Source organism: Carassius gibelio, chromosome B8 (assembly GCF_023724105.1).
Source record: "Carassius gibelio isolate Cgi1373 ecotype wild population from Czech Republic chromosome B8, carGib1.2-hapl.c, whole genome shotgun sequence".
In the NCBI taxonomy this organism is placed as follows: Eukaryota; Metazoa; Chordata; class Actinopteri; order Cypriniformes; family Cyprinidae; genus Carassius; species Carassius gibelio.
In genome coordinates this window covers 21,434,272-21,453,857 of record NC_068403.1, presented here as the reverse complement: position 1 = coordinate 21,453,857, position 19,586 = coordinate 21,434,272, and the positions used below count along the sequence as shown (strand labels likewise).

Genomic DNA, 19,586 nt, shown 5'->3' with positions numbered 1-19,586 from the left:
TACGTACAATAGGCCACAGCTCAGGCCAAAACAATATACTGTAGGCTTTCTATGTTAATGGCACTAAAATACTAATACAAGATTAATTTCTATTTATTACATATATATATATATATATATATATATATATATATATATATATATATATATATATATATATATATATATATATATATAATCTCAAATGTTAACTCTCGTAGTAACTTAGACTCTGTAAAACATCAAGACAGCACACCACTCCCAAAAATATTATGTAATCAAGTCATACAGAAGCGAAGCATCTGAGATATCGATATGCATGGAAACAGCTGTGACATTGGGGACAGGCACTTTTTTAGATGCTTAAGCTCTTAGTGATGCCATGGCCTCAATAAAAACCAAACGAACACTGAGCAAAATGAGGTCATTGTGGGCTTAGGTAGGGGAGCGTGGGAGGGGGAAGGAGGGCTGCGTGTATCCGGGCCTGACTGTTGGCAGGCCTCAGTGTTGGCAGGCCTCTGTCTCAACCTAATACAGCTGCCACTGAATAAGCCCAATTATGCATATAACAGTCTACATCCACTTTAAAGTCCCCATGAAGTCAAACATGATATCTTTAAGCTAGTGTGCTCCAAAACATTAAGCATTGAAAACTTACAGTCTCTCACTTCAACAATTTTTATGACAGCATTCTGCACTTCAGCTTCTCATCAGAATTACTGACCAATCAAAAGCTTTCTAGGATCTGAAGCCTCCAACCTCTCACGGGGCGTTCCCCCCTGATGCGACTTGAGCGAATAAATTACGCTATTCATGCGTAGTTGGAAGCTTGAACATTTTGAGTTTACTCACTTCATTCGCACGTGAAACTCACTTCACAACAGATGTGAATCCTCGTAATTGGAGGGGCTTCTGCCAGTTCAGTTCATGCAGCATTGTGATTTCAACCACCATTTATTTGGATAATTCTCAAAATATTACTGTTATCGTGTCATGCGATGTAGTTTTAAAAGTATTTCCGGTTGAGAATGTAGTTGTTTAACCCTCTCAAAGCAGGCGTTGCAGGTTTGCAACAGTAAAGTAACTAAAAACCTTATTACTCCAGATACATATTTTATGAATCTGGAGTACTAAAAACTTTACTATAGGTTACTAAATTTACTAAGTTACTGAAACTTAATTTGAGCCTGAGAGGGTTAAAACTCAAACATGAGGTTTATCTATAAAGAACACAGATTTCGGAGACAGTCAGCTCCACGCGATCATTGTTGTTTCTGGTTTTGCCTCCTCTTGCTACGTCATAATCACGTCACTACTAGAGCAAGCTCCTGATTGGTTACCACACCATGATTTTTTATTTTATTTTGCCAAAGTGCAGATTTTTCAAAACATGATTTGCACGAATCACACGTTACGCTTGTCAAAACACCCAAAATGCTCAATTTGCGCCACGTCATTCATACGAATCGTGCTGCAGGATGTCTATTCGCGTCTTTGCATTGACTTAACATGTAAATCACTTGTGCTTAACGCTTCATTTGTGTCTGGTGTGAAAGCACCATTACACTATAAAAGACACTAAAACCATAGCTTAAAGGGATAGTTCACCCAAAAATTTTAATTCTGACATTAAATTACTCACCTTCATGTCGTTCCAAACCTGTAAAACCTTCTGTTATCTTCGGGACACAAATAGATATTTTGGATGAAATCCGAGAGCTCTCTGATGCTCCCATAGACAGCAAGGATCCTTAAACGATCGAGGCTCAGAAATGTAGCAAGGACATTGTTAAAATAATCCATGTGACATCAGTGGTTCAACCGTAATTTTACGAAGATCTAAACATAAACAATGTATCCACATACATATTTACATATGATCCTTGCTGTCTATGGGAGGGTCAGAAAGCTCTAGTAATCTTACAGATTTGGAACAACATGAGAGTGAGTAATTCATGAGAGAATTTTCATTTTTGGGTGAACTACTCCTTTAAATCGGTTGCTTGTTTTGTTAGTCCAAAAGGCAGTCAGTCCCATAGACTCCCCATGTTAAAATGCCCAATTTTACATCAGAAAAAAATTTGTTTACAGCCTGGTACAAAAAGTGTTTTTGTTCTTTATAGTTAATTTTGCCTTTCATGACAACTGTGAGGGGGGTGGATTTTTTTGTATCATTTGTTTAAATAATTGAAAGCCTTAAAGTTCTGTAAAATTAAGGGCGTGGCCACTTAAGTGACAGATGGATTGGTGCTACTGTCAGTGCTGTCAAGCTAGGTGGGTGTGGTTTCAGCAACCATCTCTCGCCTCTTTGCCCATTTTTGATTATCTGGGAGTGAAACGCGGTAACGTACTGCCAAGATGGCGACGGCCTGCTCTGCCCATTTCAAGCTTCAAAAACGGTCTTTGGAAATCTATGGGTGAAATCACAGACAATACGTCCATGTTTTCATACAGTCTATGGTTCACACATTTAGTATCTAATATATGGAAAATAGTGATTCAGTGATTCAGACTTTTTAAACATGCTTTCCATTTGGGAGAATGAAATCTGGTTTCATGTCAGTGTTTTTTTTTTTTTTACCTGTATTGGACAAATATAAAAAATCGACATAGATTTGTATTAATATACAGAGGACACATGAAATTATTCAGAAAGATCAAGGGTTCGTTGCAGGCTGGACTTAAAAACTAATTTAATTCAACCTTACATATTTAATACAAAACACAGGAAATATGTAGCATATCTAGAAACAGGTTACTGCATAGTGTTGATGCATTTGCAAAAACTCACCTTTGACATTCTCCACATCCTGAGAGGCGATAACAAATCCAAAGCCTTCACCTGGCTTCCTCTTCAGCTCCACCTCATACCCCCTCAGTGCAGGGGGCTGTTCTTTCTCCTCTGTTTTTACTCTGGGACTGAGTACCGTCCCTCCTTCCTCTGAACTCATCCAATCGCGTGGCTCTAGTGTGAGAGTGACAGGAACAGAATCCAGGAAGCTGGTGCTCTGGACCAATGAGGAGCGCACCAGTGCTGGAGAGGGCGGGGTTAAAGAGCTGCGCGATAATGGCATGGAGTCAGTGAGAGGGACTTCAGAGTCGGAGGCGGAGCGAGGAGGGGGAGGAGTCAGTCGTCGCACAGAATTAGGCGAATTGGAGAAATGTGAGTGGCCTACAAAGAAAGATCAATATTTGATGAGCAGGGATGAAGACATTACACAAATTTATATATATATATTTTTTTTTTTTTTTTTTTTTTTTGTCATATATATATATATGTATATATATTTATATATATATATATATATATTTTTTTTTTTATCAAGTACTTTTTATAATTTTTTCAGCAAAAAGTGCGGTTTTTATTTAACTTTAGGTCCAGTACATTTTAATTTAATAATTTAAGATTTTTTATTTACCTGTATGTATTTTAATGTCGGTCATTATGGTAGTACATGGAGAGCCAAATATGTTTTTGGTACTTGGTGTTAAAAGTTTGAGAACCACTGTTCTAATCAATCTCACAAAATGTTTATTGGTATCCAATATCAGCCCATATATATTCAAAATATAAATAAATTGGTTATAAATAAAACGTTTCAATATCTGTGCATATGATGAGCGTGATATGAAGCATGATTTCAGAATATTTCAAAATAATCATATGGGCAATGTAACATATCTGCTTAATTGATCAAATAGTGCAGAATCTGAAATATTTATTGTACATTTCACAATCTTATAAATTCCTAGCTTTAAGTTTATTTACAGGTGTAATTGGAGAAAATCCCATATATATTAAATGTGGACACTGAATTATGTACTGGGTGAACTTTTGTAACTTACCCCCTCTGAACACCAGCAGAATAACCTCCCCCTTTTTAGTGTGTTCTTGCAAAATCCTTTGGACCTTAAATCAAAGTACACCAAATAAATATACAATCATAATAAAAGTACACCATAACAAAAATCTTAAATTGAATACCATTCTCTTCATCCCTACCTGTGCAAAGCTGAGACTCTGTACATCTGCTCCATTGATCTTCACAATGGCATCTCCAGGCTGCAGTCCAGTACACTGTCTGTGGTCCCAGACTTTCTTCACCAGGGTCTGTCTTCCTCCGTGACCTCCTGCCGTGACACTGAACCCCATATTGCTGCCCCTCTCACATTTAGCCAAAGCGACGGGGACTAATTCTCCACTCCCCGCCATTCCTCCAACTCCACTCCCGATCACAGCACTCCTGGCTCCAGGCGAAGGAATGCTGCTGTTCGGGCTGCCGCTGCTGGCACTGGCTGTGCCGTTGAAGGTGAAGTAAGGCCCGTCAGAATGGGTGCTGCTAGGTGGGGTTAGCAGTGAGTGCTGGGGTTTATGGAGATGAGAGTAGCGCCTTCCTCCTCCAGGAGAGAAAGAGATAGGGCCTGGACTTACTTCAGTGTGGGGCAGGGGAAATCGAGATATGGGTGGTGGAGTACTCGAGGAAAGGTCACTCTCAGAAGATTTGAAGGAGTGCAGGCGGAGAGGTGGCGGAGTGGACAGAGAGTTGTTGTTCTGGTTACGGATAAATGAGGCCCTGGGAAGATAAAAAGAGAGAGACCTTGATGTATCATAATCAGGACTGAGGTGGGACGGAATATAACTTAACATAGAAAATATAAGTAACTGTATTCAGTTACGTTTACAACTTAAACACTGGCTATCAGATACAATTCAAAAAGAATTTAGATTGAACAGCATTGAAACACTCTTATGATGTGTTCATACAAGCAGACAGAGGGCGCTGTTAACAACAAGAGTCACTGAGGACTTAGAACATATACAGTAGAAGTGCTTTGACCAATGAATCATGAACCCAATAAAACCAAATTATGACAAAATTTGTTTAGTCTGTTTCTTACAAAAATTAACCATGTTTGTTACAATAAATAAAGCCAAAAATCTATGGTTACTATAGTTAAACCAAGACAACCAGAAATTAACCATGGTTTTGCTACACTAACCACAGGAATGTATTAAAAAGAAATAGTAAAATTGTGTTTACACAAATGGTAATCAATATGGCAAAAACTATGGTAAGTACACTTTTAATACAGTAAAAATATTGTAATTTTTATTAGGAAAGTTCTTCATGTGGCACTAAAAAAAAAGATGCTTTAGCCTTTAGCATTGCAAAGACAAATAATGTATTTTCTGCCTCATTCCATGAGAAAAAAAATCACCTATGATTAATAAAAAGTCTTTTTATACACTTAGCAGGATCTTGAAGTAAATTTTGAGCAGCAGAAATAGTTTTAACTAGTGTAAATTGTCATGTCAACATTTACCTTTAGGCTAAGCTAAAATGTTAGCACTTGTTAGCAGGCAGTATTACATTTCAGATTATATCCACTACTGTTCAAGTGTTTGAGGGTCAGTAAAATACTTTCATTAAGAAAGGCTTATTAAATTGATAAAAAGTGACAGTAAAGACAATAGATTTCAATAAATGCAGTTCTACTGAACTTTATATTCATCCGTGAACCATAAAAAAATGATGTAAAGATGTTCACACAAATATTAGCAGAAGAACTGTTTTCTTCACAGTAATAATCAATATTTATTGTGCACCAAATCAGCATATTAGAATGATTTCTGAAGGATCATGTGACACTGAAGACTGGAGTAATGATGCTGAAATTCAGATGCATAGTGCAAGTTACACTTTCAAATATATTCAATATAGTAAATAATGATTTAAATTTGACTTTTTTACTGTATTTTTATTAAATAAAAACAGCCTTGGTTAGCAAAAACTTGAACAGTATAGTCTGATGAAGAGTAATAACCCCCCCCCCCCCCCCAAAAAAAAACTGTGTCTGTAACGAAAAAAAGCTAATATTTTCATAATCTAATGAAATATGTTACAAATTACATTTTACAGCAAGTATTCTGTGTAAACTGTAGTTAAATACTTTACATTTTTAACATAACTCCAACCCAACCCTAATCAACGCAGTGACAATCATATATACAATGCTCTCACCTATGGGATCCAATCGCAGACACCACCTCGCTGTCACTCTGGCTGGCCAGTTCTGCACTCTGTAGCCTCCTGATGCTTCTGGCAGAGCGTGGTGGTCTCAGGAACCCACTCCCATACCCATTAGAGTACTGGTATGATGATGGCTGTCTTGAAGGAGAAGCAAATGGAGATGAATTCCCATTAGCATCCAAACTAAACCTTGATGCCCGCTCTCCGAGATTCCTTGAGGATCCCATCTCAAAATCAGACCACATGGGCCCGTTGTGGTTGAGGTGTAGCTGAGCGTATGGGAGAGGAGCCTGGGCCTGGGGTTGGGTGGTGGTTGGTGGAGGTAGATGTAGTGACTGGTCTAGGGATGCTGTTAGTCTAGGATTGGGCATCTTCGGACAGCCGTCAGAGTTATAGAGCATGGGGTAGCCTCTTCGGACAACAACGTCCACAGTGTGACCCACCGGAATGGCTTTCAACATTTCCACCACCTCTTTGTGAGAAAAGCCAAGCACACAGGTATCATTGATGTACACCAGAATATCCGCTGAAAGAGGCAAGAGATGATTAAGTGTTAAACTGCATTCATTAAATGAATCTTAAATTCAATTAACAGCTTATAAACACATTACTTTTAAAAGGTTCGGAGTCAATTGTAACGGTTTTGATGGTAATTAAAATTACAATTGAATTTTTTAAATATTAATATTTTATATAATTTATTCCTGATTTCAGTGTCACATGATCCTTCAGAAATCATTTATATTATACTGATTTGGTGCTCAAGAAACGTCTAGTTTCTTATTATTATCAATGTGGATTAATCTACTGTGCAATCTGTGACACATTTTTTAGGTCACTTTTTATAAATAGAAAGTTCCAAAGAACAGCATTTATTTAAAATATGAATCTTTTGTAACACTATACATTTCTTTAATGTCACTTGACAATGCTAATTTGAATGCATTTGAATACATAAAAGCATAATTTGTTATGAATGAAACTTACAACTTATATATGCATAGAACTACATCTACTATATATAGTATATGGAAATACTATATACATATACTGTACAGTATTAATCCATTATCACATCTAAAAATGTACTGTGAAACTCAGAGGTGTGTCTTCATAAATGAGCAAAAATAATTCATAGATGCATGCAGTTATTAAGCATGCATGTCACAATAAAGTGAGAGCGTGTTCATAATGTCACATTTTCCTTATAACTGTGTGTGTCGGCACACAGTGGTGGCTGGATTACTCTATGCAGGCCGTTAGGATAAGAAGGAGATCGAGACACTCGTTCAACAGAATCACACAATCACAACACTAATCCACGGCGGGACAGAAAGAGCAATGTGTATAGAGACAGAGAGCAGCAGCAGCCTATAGAGAACAAAGACATATCCCCTTATTTGTAAGCACAGTGCTGTACTGCAGTGGGCGGCTGCAGAGAGATGTGGGCTGTTACCTGTGTGAAGGGTGGAAGGTCCTCCGGGAGTGATGCTGTAGATCTGCAGGAACTCTCTACGCCTGCTGCCTCCCACTATGTTGAAGCCGAAACCCCGTGAACCCTTCACCAGACGAGTGTGAACAGAGAAGCCTTTCAGTTCACTCGGCTGGTCTGTAAACTCTGCCACTGCAGAGAAAGAACAAAACAATGGTGACCGGCTTAAACATGACAGCTTATTAGGAAATATGAACCAACCAAGAGTAAAGAAAAGAAGAAATGACTGACATTATATAGGATGGATGGTAAAAGGTGAAGAAAAATATATCATTTTTCCAGAGAGGAGTGAATCTTAATTCTGTCCCGGTAGCTCAACTGCTAGCACTGCTAATAACATGGGACCAAATCCCAGGGAACACACAAACTGACAAGAATATATACCTTCAATGCACTGTAAGTTGCTTTGTAAGTCTTTAAGTGTCTGCCAAAAGCATGAATGTGAAATGTCTGAAGGAAAAGAGAGGTAGAAGTACAGAGAAAGGTAAGCATATGCATCTATGAGCATAAACGGTTCAAGCGTAGCATGTTAAACAGCAGAATCGCATGCAACATTGTAAAAGTTGGTAGGAAGCACAAAAAAGAAAAACTACCTTCTAAAGCAAGCATTTTATTTTGAAGCTGTAATGACCATCGTGTTCTTAAAACTTAAAATATGTACATTTATACCACTCTCTCTCTCACAGTTAGCAGTGATGTACTACATCTTACAAACAATTCAAAGGAGAAATATACTATTACAGTTTTCAAACATCTATACTCTTTTCTTATTAAAGAGTACTAAATGATACCATTATACAATTTTAAATTATACTAAATTATTATTATAATATTTACCTCTCAATTTAGGTAAGATTAATTATTGCCAGTTTATTATTTTTATGTGTAAAGTATATATTCTATTGATATATTTATAAAGACATAATACAGTTTACAAAATAAATGTCTGGTCAACAGGTTATTTTTGCTGGTCATGACTTAAGAATGATATTAAAGAAACATTATTATTTGAAAATGATAATAATGTTATTATCTGAAATATCATTATCTGAAAATGATCTTTTGATCTTTCAGTCTTCGTTCTGTATGGTTTCATGGAAAGAACGACCAGTCCATTCTTCAAAATCACACTGTAGTTGCACACAACGTTATGCAAGCGACAACAAGCAGATCCTTAAGAACATGTCAAAACCTCCAAATGCAGATAACACAAAATAACACACAAAAATTACTACTCCAACTGATCCATGTAACAAACTGAAAAATGAACCAGAACAGGCCTACCTTACAAACATTTGTCATGGCTATTTTAGAAGGGAAAGTGCTTTGCTCATTGATGACATTTCATACCTGTTGTGCTTTGATGAAAACTTCAAGGTGTAATTGTTATTTTAAATATCATGCATAAATAGCCCTTCACCTGACAGATATCACTGAAAGATGTATCCTAATGTAGCAGCATAAAATAAAAACAGTGCATATACTAACTATTTAAGGTTATTTACATAAAAAACTACTGCATGGCCTAAACCTGAACGGAAACAAGGCAAAAGAGAAACATAAGAATAGAATAGAATAGAATAGAATAGAATAGAATAGAATAGAATAGAATAGAATAGAATAGAATAGAATAGAATAGAATCTTACATTCAGTCATACAGACATTGTCTCTGCTGTAAGCTCTGCGATTGAGCCAAGAGGATGGCTTTAGATGATGGCTGCAGGACAAACACAGAACACAAGATGTCAGTGTTGTCATATAGCAAAGTCATTTAACTCTCCACTGTAAATGACTGTAAGCAAAGAGTTTTACTTAAGCACATACTGAAATAATTGTGCTGTTAATACATTTTTATGCAGGGTTTTATTTATTTACGTTACAAGGATCTATAACTGATTGGTTGCAGGTACTGATGGAAAGCCTGACAAATAATAAAAAGCAGTTAGCCATACAATTATGAGCAGTTATAGCATCTAAAAGTATCTTCTTTTAAATAAGAGAAGAAAATATTTCCATATCTCTAAACGTCAAAGATAGCGCGTCCATTTATATTCTACCATACTGTGCCACAAATTCATCCGTCACTTGACTGAAGCCAAATTATATAGATCTCAACAAGTAGAGGTTGAGAGACATTCTCTTATCCGCAAAAACTAAGATCAAATCCATGCAAGGTCAGTAAAATTGGGACCAGACTGCCTTAAAACAAAGGTATTGAAATTGTGGTATATGTTGGGTGCTACTTGAAAGCAAGAACATTTTTGGACCCAATTTGACTTTCATTGTATTGATAAAAAAAACACAGACATTCTTCAATATATTATTACCATTTCTGGATGAACTATCCCTTGATATCCAATGTAAAATCAGAGTCCTGAAGCTAAATCAGCTATGTTTTCAGTGCTCTAAAACTTGTGGTCTAGGGACTAACTAACACAGTATAAATCATTCATATAGACTTCATTAATCTTCTTACTCTTTGTAATCGGCATTCCCTGAGTCGCTGTACATCATCTCCCAGTTTTGCCGTGCTCCTCTACGGGGTCCGAGCCCATTCTCCAGGGCACTGCCGTCTCCTCCGCTCGAGTCTCGTGATTGGCTGGGGGATGAGGTGGGGGCGGGGGCACTGCTCGCCCCGGCCGAACCACCTAAATGCCAATATAGAAAAAACAAGACATGGCTTACCGAAACACAAACACTATTCTGGCTGAAAGCTTCGATTTCATCATTCGCTGAATCATTTCTCCAAGTCATTCTCTTTTCTATTCAGATCTAAATGGGTTCATTTTTCCTATTGGATACATAAAAGCAAGATAAACAGCTAAATAAAACTATCATTGTGAATTACCATTTTATAGGTTTCTATTTATATAGTTTGCCATTTGCATTTTCATTTTATCACCAGAGTTTGTGTGTGGTTCAGGTAAATCCCACAATCAAAGACAGCAGAATCTGACATTTTTGACCTTGTGGGGACTTTTTTTTTTTTTTTTTTACAGGTTTTAGGGTATGGTTAGGATCAGGGGATATAATATATGTTTTTCACTGTATAAAAAATCATAATGTTTATGCGAGGTCCCTATAAAATGTGTTTGTCTGTGATTGGCCATATCTACACTGCAGCTAAATATAGCTGTCATGTAGTAACTGAACTGATTAGCTAGTTTTTAATTCAATAAAATCAAATAAGTAATTTACGTTTAACAACACTCAGTGGTTCACTGTTTCTCTTTCTATTGATTTATTCAAAAATACTGAACATCACAACTGCAATTTTTGTTTATTTTGAAATGTATTTATTATATTTATAACAGTTAATTATATTATATTTATGTTTATTTATTTATTATTTTTTATACAAAACTTTTTCATAAAATACCACGATCAGAAAAAAAAGATGAAAAAGAAAACCTTAAGAATTTCTTCTTTTTTTATTTTTTTTAAGTGATTTGGCAAAAAAAGTCAGATTTGCCTTAAAAGCATCAGTTAATTTAATATATTTTATGGCATAAAATATATTTTTTACAAATCCTGAAAAACTTTAAAGATGTTTATGAATTACTTGATATCATCTTAATGGTTATTAAATAAAATGGTATTAAAACATATTAAATCACATGAAACCAACAATAATTTTTTTTTTTTTTTACCAAATTTTAAAACTAAAATTTCTGGCCACTGCTATTTGTCACTGACCCTTCAAAATGCATTAAATTGTAACCATTCATGTTTCTACAGCCAAAAGATGCCAAAACATAGCCGTGTTTATCGCCATAGCAGCCATCACAGCTTCAGAGGTGACTTTTGTATTCCGTACACAGTACATAGGAAGTAATGAAATGTGCAGAATGCGGTGTTTGTTTGTGTATGTTCTCTCACAAAATGGATTCAACTAAAAAGCAAAACCGAGTTTTCCTCATTCAACAGTCTAAATGAAATCACTTCAGTGTCAGTTGTGAAATGCACTGTAAGCCGGGTCAGCGTCTAAGAGACAGAGCGGTACATATAATCCATAGAGACAGATCGGTATGTAAACCTCCTCTGTTGATTGGCTTCAATGTCATGCTTTGATCGATGCCTCTGTCATCTGTGCCACTGCCCATGGGGTGAAGACACCAGGGCCAGACAAAAGTGCACAGACAAACAAAACCCCAGTGAAGTTATGAAAGAGTTGACTGGACAGATTTGTCGGCTTCTAGTCTAAACTCTCAAATGTCTTCTGACAATCTCTAACGATAAATGACTTATAGACTTAGAAATACTTAGAAATACTTAGAAATTACTAAGAAATTTCTTTTTTGGTGATATACTGAAAATAATTTTTTACCCAAAACTAAAATGACAGTTTTCATGAAGCTGGAAAATGAAACCAAAAATAGTTTCGGATTAATGGATAATTAAACTCGGTATAGCATAAGTAATTAAATCATTGGGATTTAATAATCTTTTGTCATGCTTTACAGTACACTTAAATCATATTTCTAGAATTATGAAATTGTTTATTTCGATATGAAGTCTTACTTAAGTGACAAAAAAAAAACACTTTTAGGTTAAATTAAATTGCAGTTAATATAAATGTAAAATCTATAATGCATTTATTTTAATTGTAAATAACATGCAAAAAAGTGTCTGAAAATGTAATTTTGCACAAATGTTCTTATATAATAGTATAAGATATTAATATTATTTCCAAACGAAGTACTTCCTCTAAAAGCATGCTGAAGTGTACTTTTCCTCAAGGGTTGTATGCCTCTATAATGAGTAATTCACTGCAACTAAAAATACATCGTCTGTATATGTTGAATGGCTGTTCAATTATCTAAAGAGAAAGCTGTTCTGCTGCCAAACTGAACCTGTCCCTAACTATTCTTTAATATAAAGACATCCTCTTATATCACTTGAAATACCATATGCGCTTGTATACAATGAAAAGTGGATATGAAAGATCCCCAGCTGGGAGCTGAACATCTGCAACCTGCACTCTGTACTGAGGTAATTAGCATATTCCCACTAGAATCATAAGCCCAGCTGTAAACAAACACACACACCCTTGGCTGGAGTGTCATATATACACACCCTAGAGGCGAATGATACCATGAACTTTGGCATATAGATGCTATTTTAGTAATCATGATGGATATGGCCATTCATTTTTTTTGTTTTTAGTCCACATACCATATGTTATGGAATATTTAATATAATTAATGTGCAGAAGAAAAACATAATTTTTATGGATAATATTTTGCAATGTGTAATTGTTAAGCAAAGTGTTTTGACGTTTATGCATTTGTTAGATGCTTTTAACCAAAGAGATTTGCATTGCATTTCCAGAGTACATTTATCAGTGCTGGGAATTTAACCCATGTAAATCATGTTGTTAAAGCTATATCTAAACTTTAACTCACCACATTCCTAGATTTAACAGCAAATTAATTGCAACCTCAGCACTGCATTGAGACTAACTGTATCACAAAACGATCAGTGCTGAAATGTGGCAATTGTTAACTGAACTGTTAAGACTGGACTTAAATATATATATATATATATATATATATATATATATATATATATATATATATATATATATGCTGATATCTTAGTGTGATATCATATATATTGACCCCTCTGCTCTCTATTTAATTTAAATATATTAAAAACACTGCATAACAATTGCTGAAATTTAATTTGTTAAAAAAATTAAGTTATTAATTAACATGTGAAATTAAAATTGTTACAATTACATAAAATATGAAATAGCGGCCAACTAGATATAACGCAGCATAGTTAAAAAAAAAAACCTATAATTTAAAGCTGTCAAAATAAAAGACACATCGGCCACACAGGAAAGCTCTTCAGCCATTACGATAATTTAAAAAAATGCCAAACATCCGCCAATACATCTGCATTGCCAAAATATAATTTACCACTAATGAAATTATGCTAAATGGCTGTCTTTTTATTTTTTATTAACATTTCTACCTTAACATATCAAGGAAAATCCGATTACTTGTGATTCAAACCTATTACAGTGGTTGAGACAGATAGGGGAGTCTGCAAGTTTAAGAGCACAATGGTGTTTAAGACACTGGAAAAGTCCAAATGAAAGCTAACCAGACAGACATAATCCTGGCAGCGGTGCCATCTTTATCAAGGTGGGAGCGTCGTGCCCTGTGGACTATGTAGGTCAGAACAGCATCCTGTCAAATGTGTGGCTGGTGGCAGACTGCAGTAAAGCCCAGATGGTCTGTGACAGGGATCTGAGCTGCTCAAGGACCAGTCTCTCAAAGTCTGCACTTACAGCAATTGGTTAATAGTTAGTTAAGAATGCTTGGAAGCTCACTACATCGCAAAAGAACCAGTGCCAAATCTATTTCTCCAGACTTCCGGGAGAACAGAAGCTGAGATTGATGCCACACTGACCTTTTATTTGCTCTGCAACCAACATTGATTATAAAACATCTGTCTTCAATACAAATCATATGTAATTTAATCATGTCTACGAAAAAGAAAAATCAAATCAAATCAAATTTCAAAAATCTGTGGTTTCATAACAATATAATTCTGTGTAATGACAAGCCTCTGATATAATATATTGTGTATTGTGCCCACATATTCCCCTCAGATCTAAATGTCAGGGTGGAATAATAATAAAGGATAAGACACCCTGAAATATAACACACGGAGCACAGGTTTACAGGCTTCTCAAGAAGAAAGAGAATATGTTAGAGCTCACATCAGAGTCAAAAGAAAAAGTAATTATTTGCCTGGTAACTACTCTGCTGTCAATTTGAGCATGCAAGACAAGAAAAGACAAAGAATAATCACAGCCACTTAGCACAGGCACTTTTAGGCATCTGTGTATTAGCTTGATCTGACAAGTTTAAATTAAATGATTTCGAACAGTATCAATGCTGTGCATGCAGTGAATGATGGGTATTCGTCCTACCTGATAGACCCGAGTCCTCCTCGCTGTTGTCTCCCTCCTCGCCTGCTTTCTCCAGGTTGCTGAGGGACTTGCTCCGTGTGCGGAAGTTTCTCAGCAGGTTGCGGTGCTCCTGGTAGGTGATGGGAGGACTATCAGGATTAATGTGAACTGGACGAGGGGTTCCGTAGTAGTTCCCTAATCCAGTAAATATAAAGAAGCATGTCATTCAGGGACAATTATTGCTCAGCAGTCATTATATGAAGAGATTCTTAAAGGGTTAGTTCACCCAAATAGCAAAATTATATCATTAATAACTTACCCTCATGTCGTTCCAAACCCGTAAGACCTCCGTTTATCTTCAGAACACAGTTTAAGATATTTTAGATTTAGTCTGAGAGCTCTCAGTCCCTCCATTGAAGCTGTGTGTGTAGTGTATACTGTCCATGTCCAGAAAGGTAAGAAAAACATCATCAAAGTAGTCCATGTGACATCAGAGGGTCCGTTAGAATTTTTTGAAGCATCGAAAATACATTTTGGGATGTCAGCGACATTAAAAAAGTGAACAGCTTAAGTCATTTATGGATTAATGCGTATTGGAGACGCGAACCGTTTAAAACGATTCAGTTCGATTTGGTGAACTGAATGATTCGTTCACGAACCGGATATCACTAACTGCTTTGTTTTGAACTCTCTCACAACAGACACGGGAGAGAAGACAATGCTGAATAAAGTTGTAGTTTTTGCTATTTTTGGACCAAAATGTATTTTCAATGCTTCAAAATATTCTAACGGACCCTCTGATGTCACATGGACTACTTTGATGATGTTTTTCTTACCTTTCTGGACATGGACAGTATACCGTACACACAGCTTCAATGGAGGGACTGAGAGCTTTCAGACTAAATCAAAAATATCTTAAACTGTGTTCCAAAGATAAACGGAGGTCTTACGGGTTTGAACGACATGAGGGTGAGTTATTAATGACATAATTTTGCTATTTGTGTGAACTAACCCTTTAAGGCACTTATTTTTAGGGTTAATAATATCCTCAGCAAAACATTGAACCACTCCGACCTCTTTGTCCAGGAAATGTGTCACATTTGATCTCATATGGGTTATTATCTTAACATAACATTTTACATAGGATAGGGATTTAAGGATGGAAAACTATACAACAGGAGTGATATTATGTCTTCAGATCTTTCAACGGATCTGAACCCTGATCTCCGTCTGTTATTGATTGAGTAACTTGCCTTTGCAGTGGTAAGTAAATCATATCCTGCCGTGTTGGCAAGGTGAGAATGGCGTTTATGGCATTTTGTAAATGCGGCTGCATTTTTTATGCTAATACATTTTACTTGTTTAATCAGGCGAGGTAGGTGATCCTGCCCCTGAGAGCCATAACTCACATGCTAAAGGCACACGTGTCACAGAGCCAGCAGTAATGATGCTGAAAGACGAATGAGCTTCCAGTCCCACAGTGAACACTGAATTGCGATACATTTGCAGGGAAATGACTATTTTATGAGCTTTTCTGTTTAGTATAAACTGACTTTGTGTGGCTCAAAGTAAAAACCTGATCGCATTTCTCCAATTTACAATTTAAAAAAAAGATCAGTTACTTAAAGGCTACAGCTGACTAGACAAAATGCGATAAACTAAAGCGAAATAATACACTGTAAAAATAAAAATCTGTTGTTTTTACGAAAAAATCCTGGCAGCTGTGATTTCTAGAATAATCCTGTAAAAAAAACAAAAAACATAAAAAGATAAACACATACAGAATAACCTGTAGCAACCTTTACCATTGCATTTTAATAATATTCTTATTGTTAAAATTATACTCCTTTTTTACAGTGTTCTTACTCATAGTTCAGCTTATTCTGTGTTCGGTTTGATTTTGACTCATGACTGTATTTTAGATGTTAGTGCCATATAACAATACATCAGTCAGGTTGAGCTGCTTGATCCTTCAACCATATTAATATATTAAGATATTAAAATACCAATAAAAAGACATTCTGCTCATTCTGCTCAAGTACTGTCAGGATTCGCTAAAGACAAATGCAAAACTGAAGCATTTTCACTAGTAGACTTAAAGCCTCATATCATTATATTTTCTTATTATCGGTTATGATTCTGGTCTCACAATAACCCTAGAAATTCAGTTTTCTATTTACAACAATAAGTCTATGATGAGCACTGTCAAACTATAATGACCAGAACAGGCACTTGAAAAGTGGTTGGTGTGGGAATCAAAATAAATTGATGATTTTGGGGTGAATGATCCCTTTTAACTTTGAGCTGATGGCTAGACAAGTATTGCCAACACAACAGTTGTGTTGATGCATGTTAATGTGTGAAAATGGAGCTCTTAGAACTGCCAATCAATAGATCAACACTGGATGAAAAAAAAGTGTCATAGATGTAATGCACAACCTTAAAAAGCATCTAAAGAACATTAAAACGAGGAAGCATTTCATTTGCACTGCAGTTCATATTCATAAATTAATCAAGTATGGGATCATGCGGGCTGACCTTTGAACTTCCCGCTCTCCAACAGCGCCCCCGACTCCTCCAGCGAGAAGAACTCTTCAACGGAGACAAAGTTATAGTCGACTCCCGTGATCTCGCCGTCTCGGGGCTGTCTAGTCGTACCTGAGGGTGGCATCAAAAAGCAAGGGATGCATTAAATACAGCAAGCCCAAATAACTTACAGAACTATTGACAGATCGCTGACCCGCACTGCAGCCTTCAGCTCAATGTGTGTGTGTGTGTGTGTGCGCTCTCAGATTAAGATGGCATCTTATCCCCTCTCCATCCAGCCCTGACTGACAAGTTAACAGGGCTATGAACAGCCCAGACCAATTACAGCGATCCAGCCTCGAAAATCTGACACGGCCCTCCCTCTCTCCGCAGGCTTTGAACGGCTCCACACTGACACAACATCAATCACAAATTCTTTATCGCCCCTCTACCGCACACACAGATCCTACCTCCTTTCTGCCTCAATATCTCTAATTAAGAGTCTGATAAGCGAAATCCCCCAGTACATCACAACATGAACATTAGTCCCAGTGCTTGGCTCGGAGGTCCTGCACTCTGCAGTGTGCTTGTTTGTGTGTATTGATGTATTCACCCGCAGCTCACACAGCCAGGGGCCTGCTGGAATGATTAGACCGAATTACTTCCCGCCACACCCACCACACGTCAATCACAGCGAGATGAGAGGACACTCGGAGCGAGGAGAGCGAGAATGCATCGTCTGTCTAATTTAAGGCTGGCCTCAAGGGTGTGTGTGGGAGCATATGTGTGTGTACAAAATTAAGCAATGCCTAATGCACACGCAGTGAGAGGATTCTGGGCCAGGATACTGCTGTGAACACTGGAAAGGTCTCTACGTATCACGAGTTGTGCAGTTGCAAACTGTGTGTTGTGATGTATGCGCAACTGTGTGTTGGTTTAATAATCAGTAATAGACACAATGACTTTATTGACGTTATCATAGATCATCGTGGAGACAAGCACACTGTTGTGTGTTTTGCAGTGGCAGGCTGCTGGTGGTTGGGACTGTATTGAGCGGGTTTCTTCCATGCCAGTGGACACGTAACGAAATGGATAGAGGGTTAATAGATGTGAGAAAGAAACAACCAAACAGAGTTCAGTGTACAAACATATGCCAGAAAGAAGAGCAAATGCAATTGAGTAGGCCAATGTTAAGAGGACAAATTCTTTAATAAACATTGTCAGTGTCTTCATGGTAAACGTATACATTTGATTTAAATTTCCACAAGATATGGAAGTAATTTGATTGCTATTTAACAGTTGTGTGTGTGTGTGTGTGTGTGTGTGTGCGTGTGTGTGTGTGAATGTGTGTGTGTGTGTGCGCATTTTAGGAAGCCCTGTTAAAAAAAAAAAAATATATATATATATATATATAATAAAATAAATATATATAATAAAATAATAAAATATAAAAATAAATTAAATAAAAATAAATAAAAATAAATATATATAATAAAATAATAAAATAAAATTGTGGCCTTATTTCTCCCAGTACTGCTGTTAGCACAATTGTATTTGCACTTTACCATAAATTTGACTTAATATCTCAAAAAGTATAATTCAAGTGTTCTTACAAATTTACAAATACTAACCATTATCATTATTATTTCCCATAACTGTGATATATCTAACAAATCCAAGTATTCCTCCCAAATGGACATTTATATATCACAATTTTATCTTATATATAAAGATCCTATACATAGCTTTTATATATAAATAGTAACTTTTGCTGTATATCTCTTTATATCTCACCAATGAAATTATTTTTATCAACTGGACCTTAATATCTCAAAATTGTGCCTTTTTAATCGCTCAATGATTTCTTTGTATCTTTAAATGTGTAACTATGTATTTTTAACAATTGTGCTTATGTATCCCAAATCGTCATATCTCCAAATCTGTGGCTATTTTTAATAATCTTGTCTTTTTATCTAACAGTTAATTGTGACTTCATATGTCATAACTTTGTTTATCATAACGTAAAGCTGACATCTCATAATCGGCATCTTTATTTCCAGCTTGCAAGAAAATATATATTTTTTCAAATTTTCTCCCAATTATCTTTATATTTTACATTGAGGCAGAAATGTGAATGTAAACACTGAAAGAAAAACTCTAAATACTTACAAAAAAGTGCAAATTTACATGAAAAAAACTGAAGGGTACTGAACAGGAGCTATATATACTGTATATACATTAAATTTGTATATATAAATATAAAGTAGTAATGGAATGGAAATATAGTTATTGGCAACTGCTTGCTACTATTACAAATATGCTAAAATATTCTTCTATAGATCTCCCACTCTTTTACAAGTCTACAAATATCAGCAGATTCCCAAAGGCTGGAGAGGATTTCAGTGATACTTCCTCATAGACACCAGACAAGCTCAGTGTGAATTATTCTCTCAGAGCTCCAGCTAAGTGATTGAAGCACACATCAGAGACATCGAGAACACATTACGCCTCTCTCCCTCCATGAATTAATAATGAGCTCGTTAATTGTTTGTCAGGTTTCTGACCCATTGTGTCACGATGGTGACCTTCTATTAATAACCTCACGGTGACCTCAGCCTACCCAAGGTCCTT

At 36.2% G+C, this 19,586-nt stretch overlaps 1 protein-coding gene across 3 annotated transcripts in view; it reads right to left on the bottom strand.

The window, feature by feature from the left end:
- Nucleotides 1–19,586, bottom strand: part of LOC127963268 (membrane-associated guanylate kinase, WW and PDZ domain-containing protein 2) — a 66,623-nt gene that overhangs the window by 16,116 nt on the left and 30,921 nt on the right. For all 3 annotated transcript variants that reach the window (XM_052563085.1, XM_052563086.1, XM_052563087.1), the window contains exons 4-12: nt 16,968–17,087; nt 14,451–14,624; nt 9,981–10,152; nt 9,151–9,221; nt 7,468–7,635; nt 6,003–6,537; nt 3,983–4,553; nt 3,826–3,889; nt 2,771–3,151 (exon numbers count right to left, since the gene is read on the bottom strand). In XM_052563085.1, coding sequence (XP_052419045.1) covers nt 2,771–3,151; nt 3,826–3,889; nt 3,983–4,553; nt 6,003–6,537; nt 7,468–7,635; nt 9,151–9,221; nt 9,981–10,152; nt 14,451–14,624; nt 16,968–17,087 — 2,256 coding nt within the window. The remainder of the gene's footprint in view (nt 1–2,770; nt 3,152–3,825; nt 3,890–3,982; nt 4,554–6,002; nt 6,538–7,467; nt 7,636–9,150; nt 9,222–9,980; nt 10,153–14,450; nt 14,625–16,967; nt 17,088–19,586) is intronic.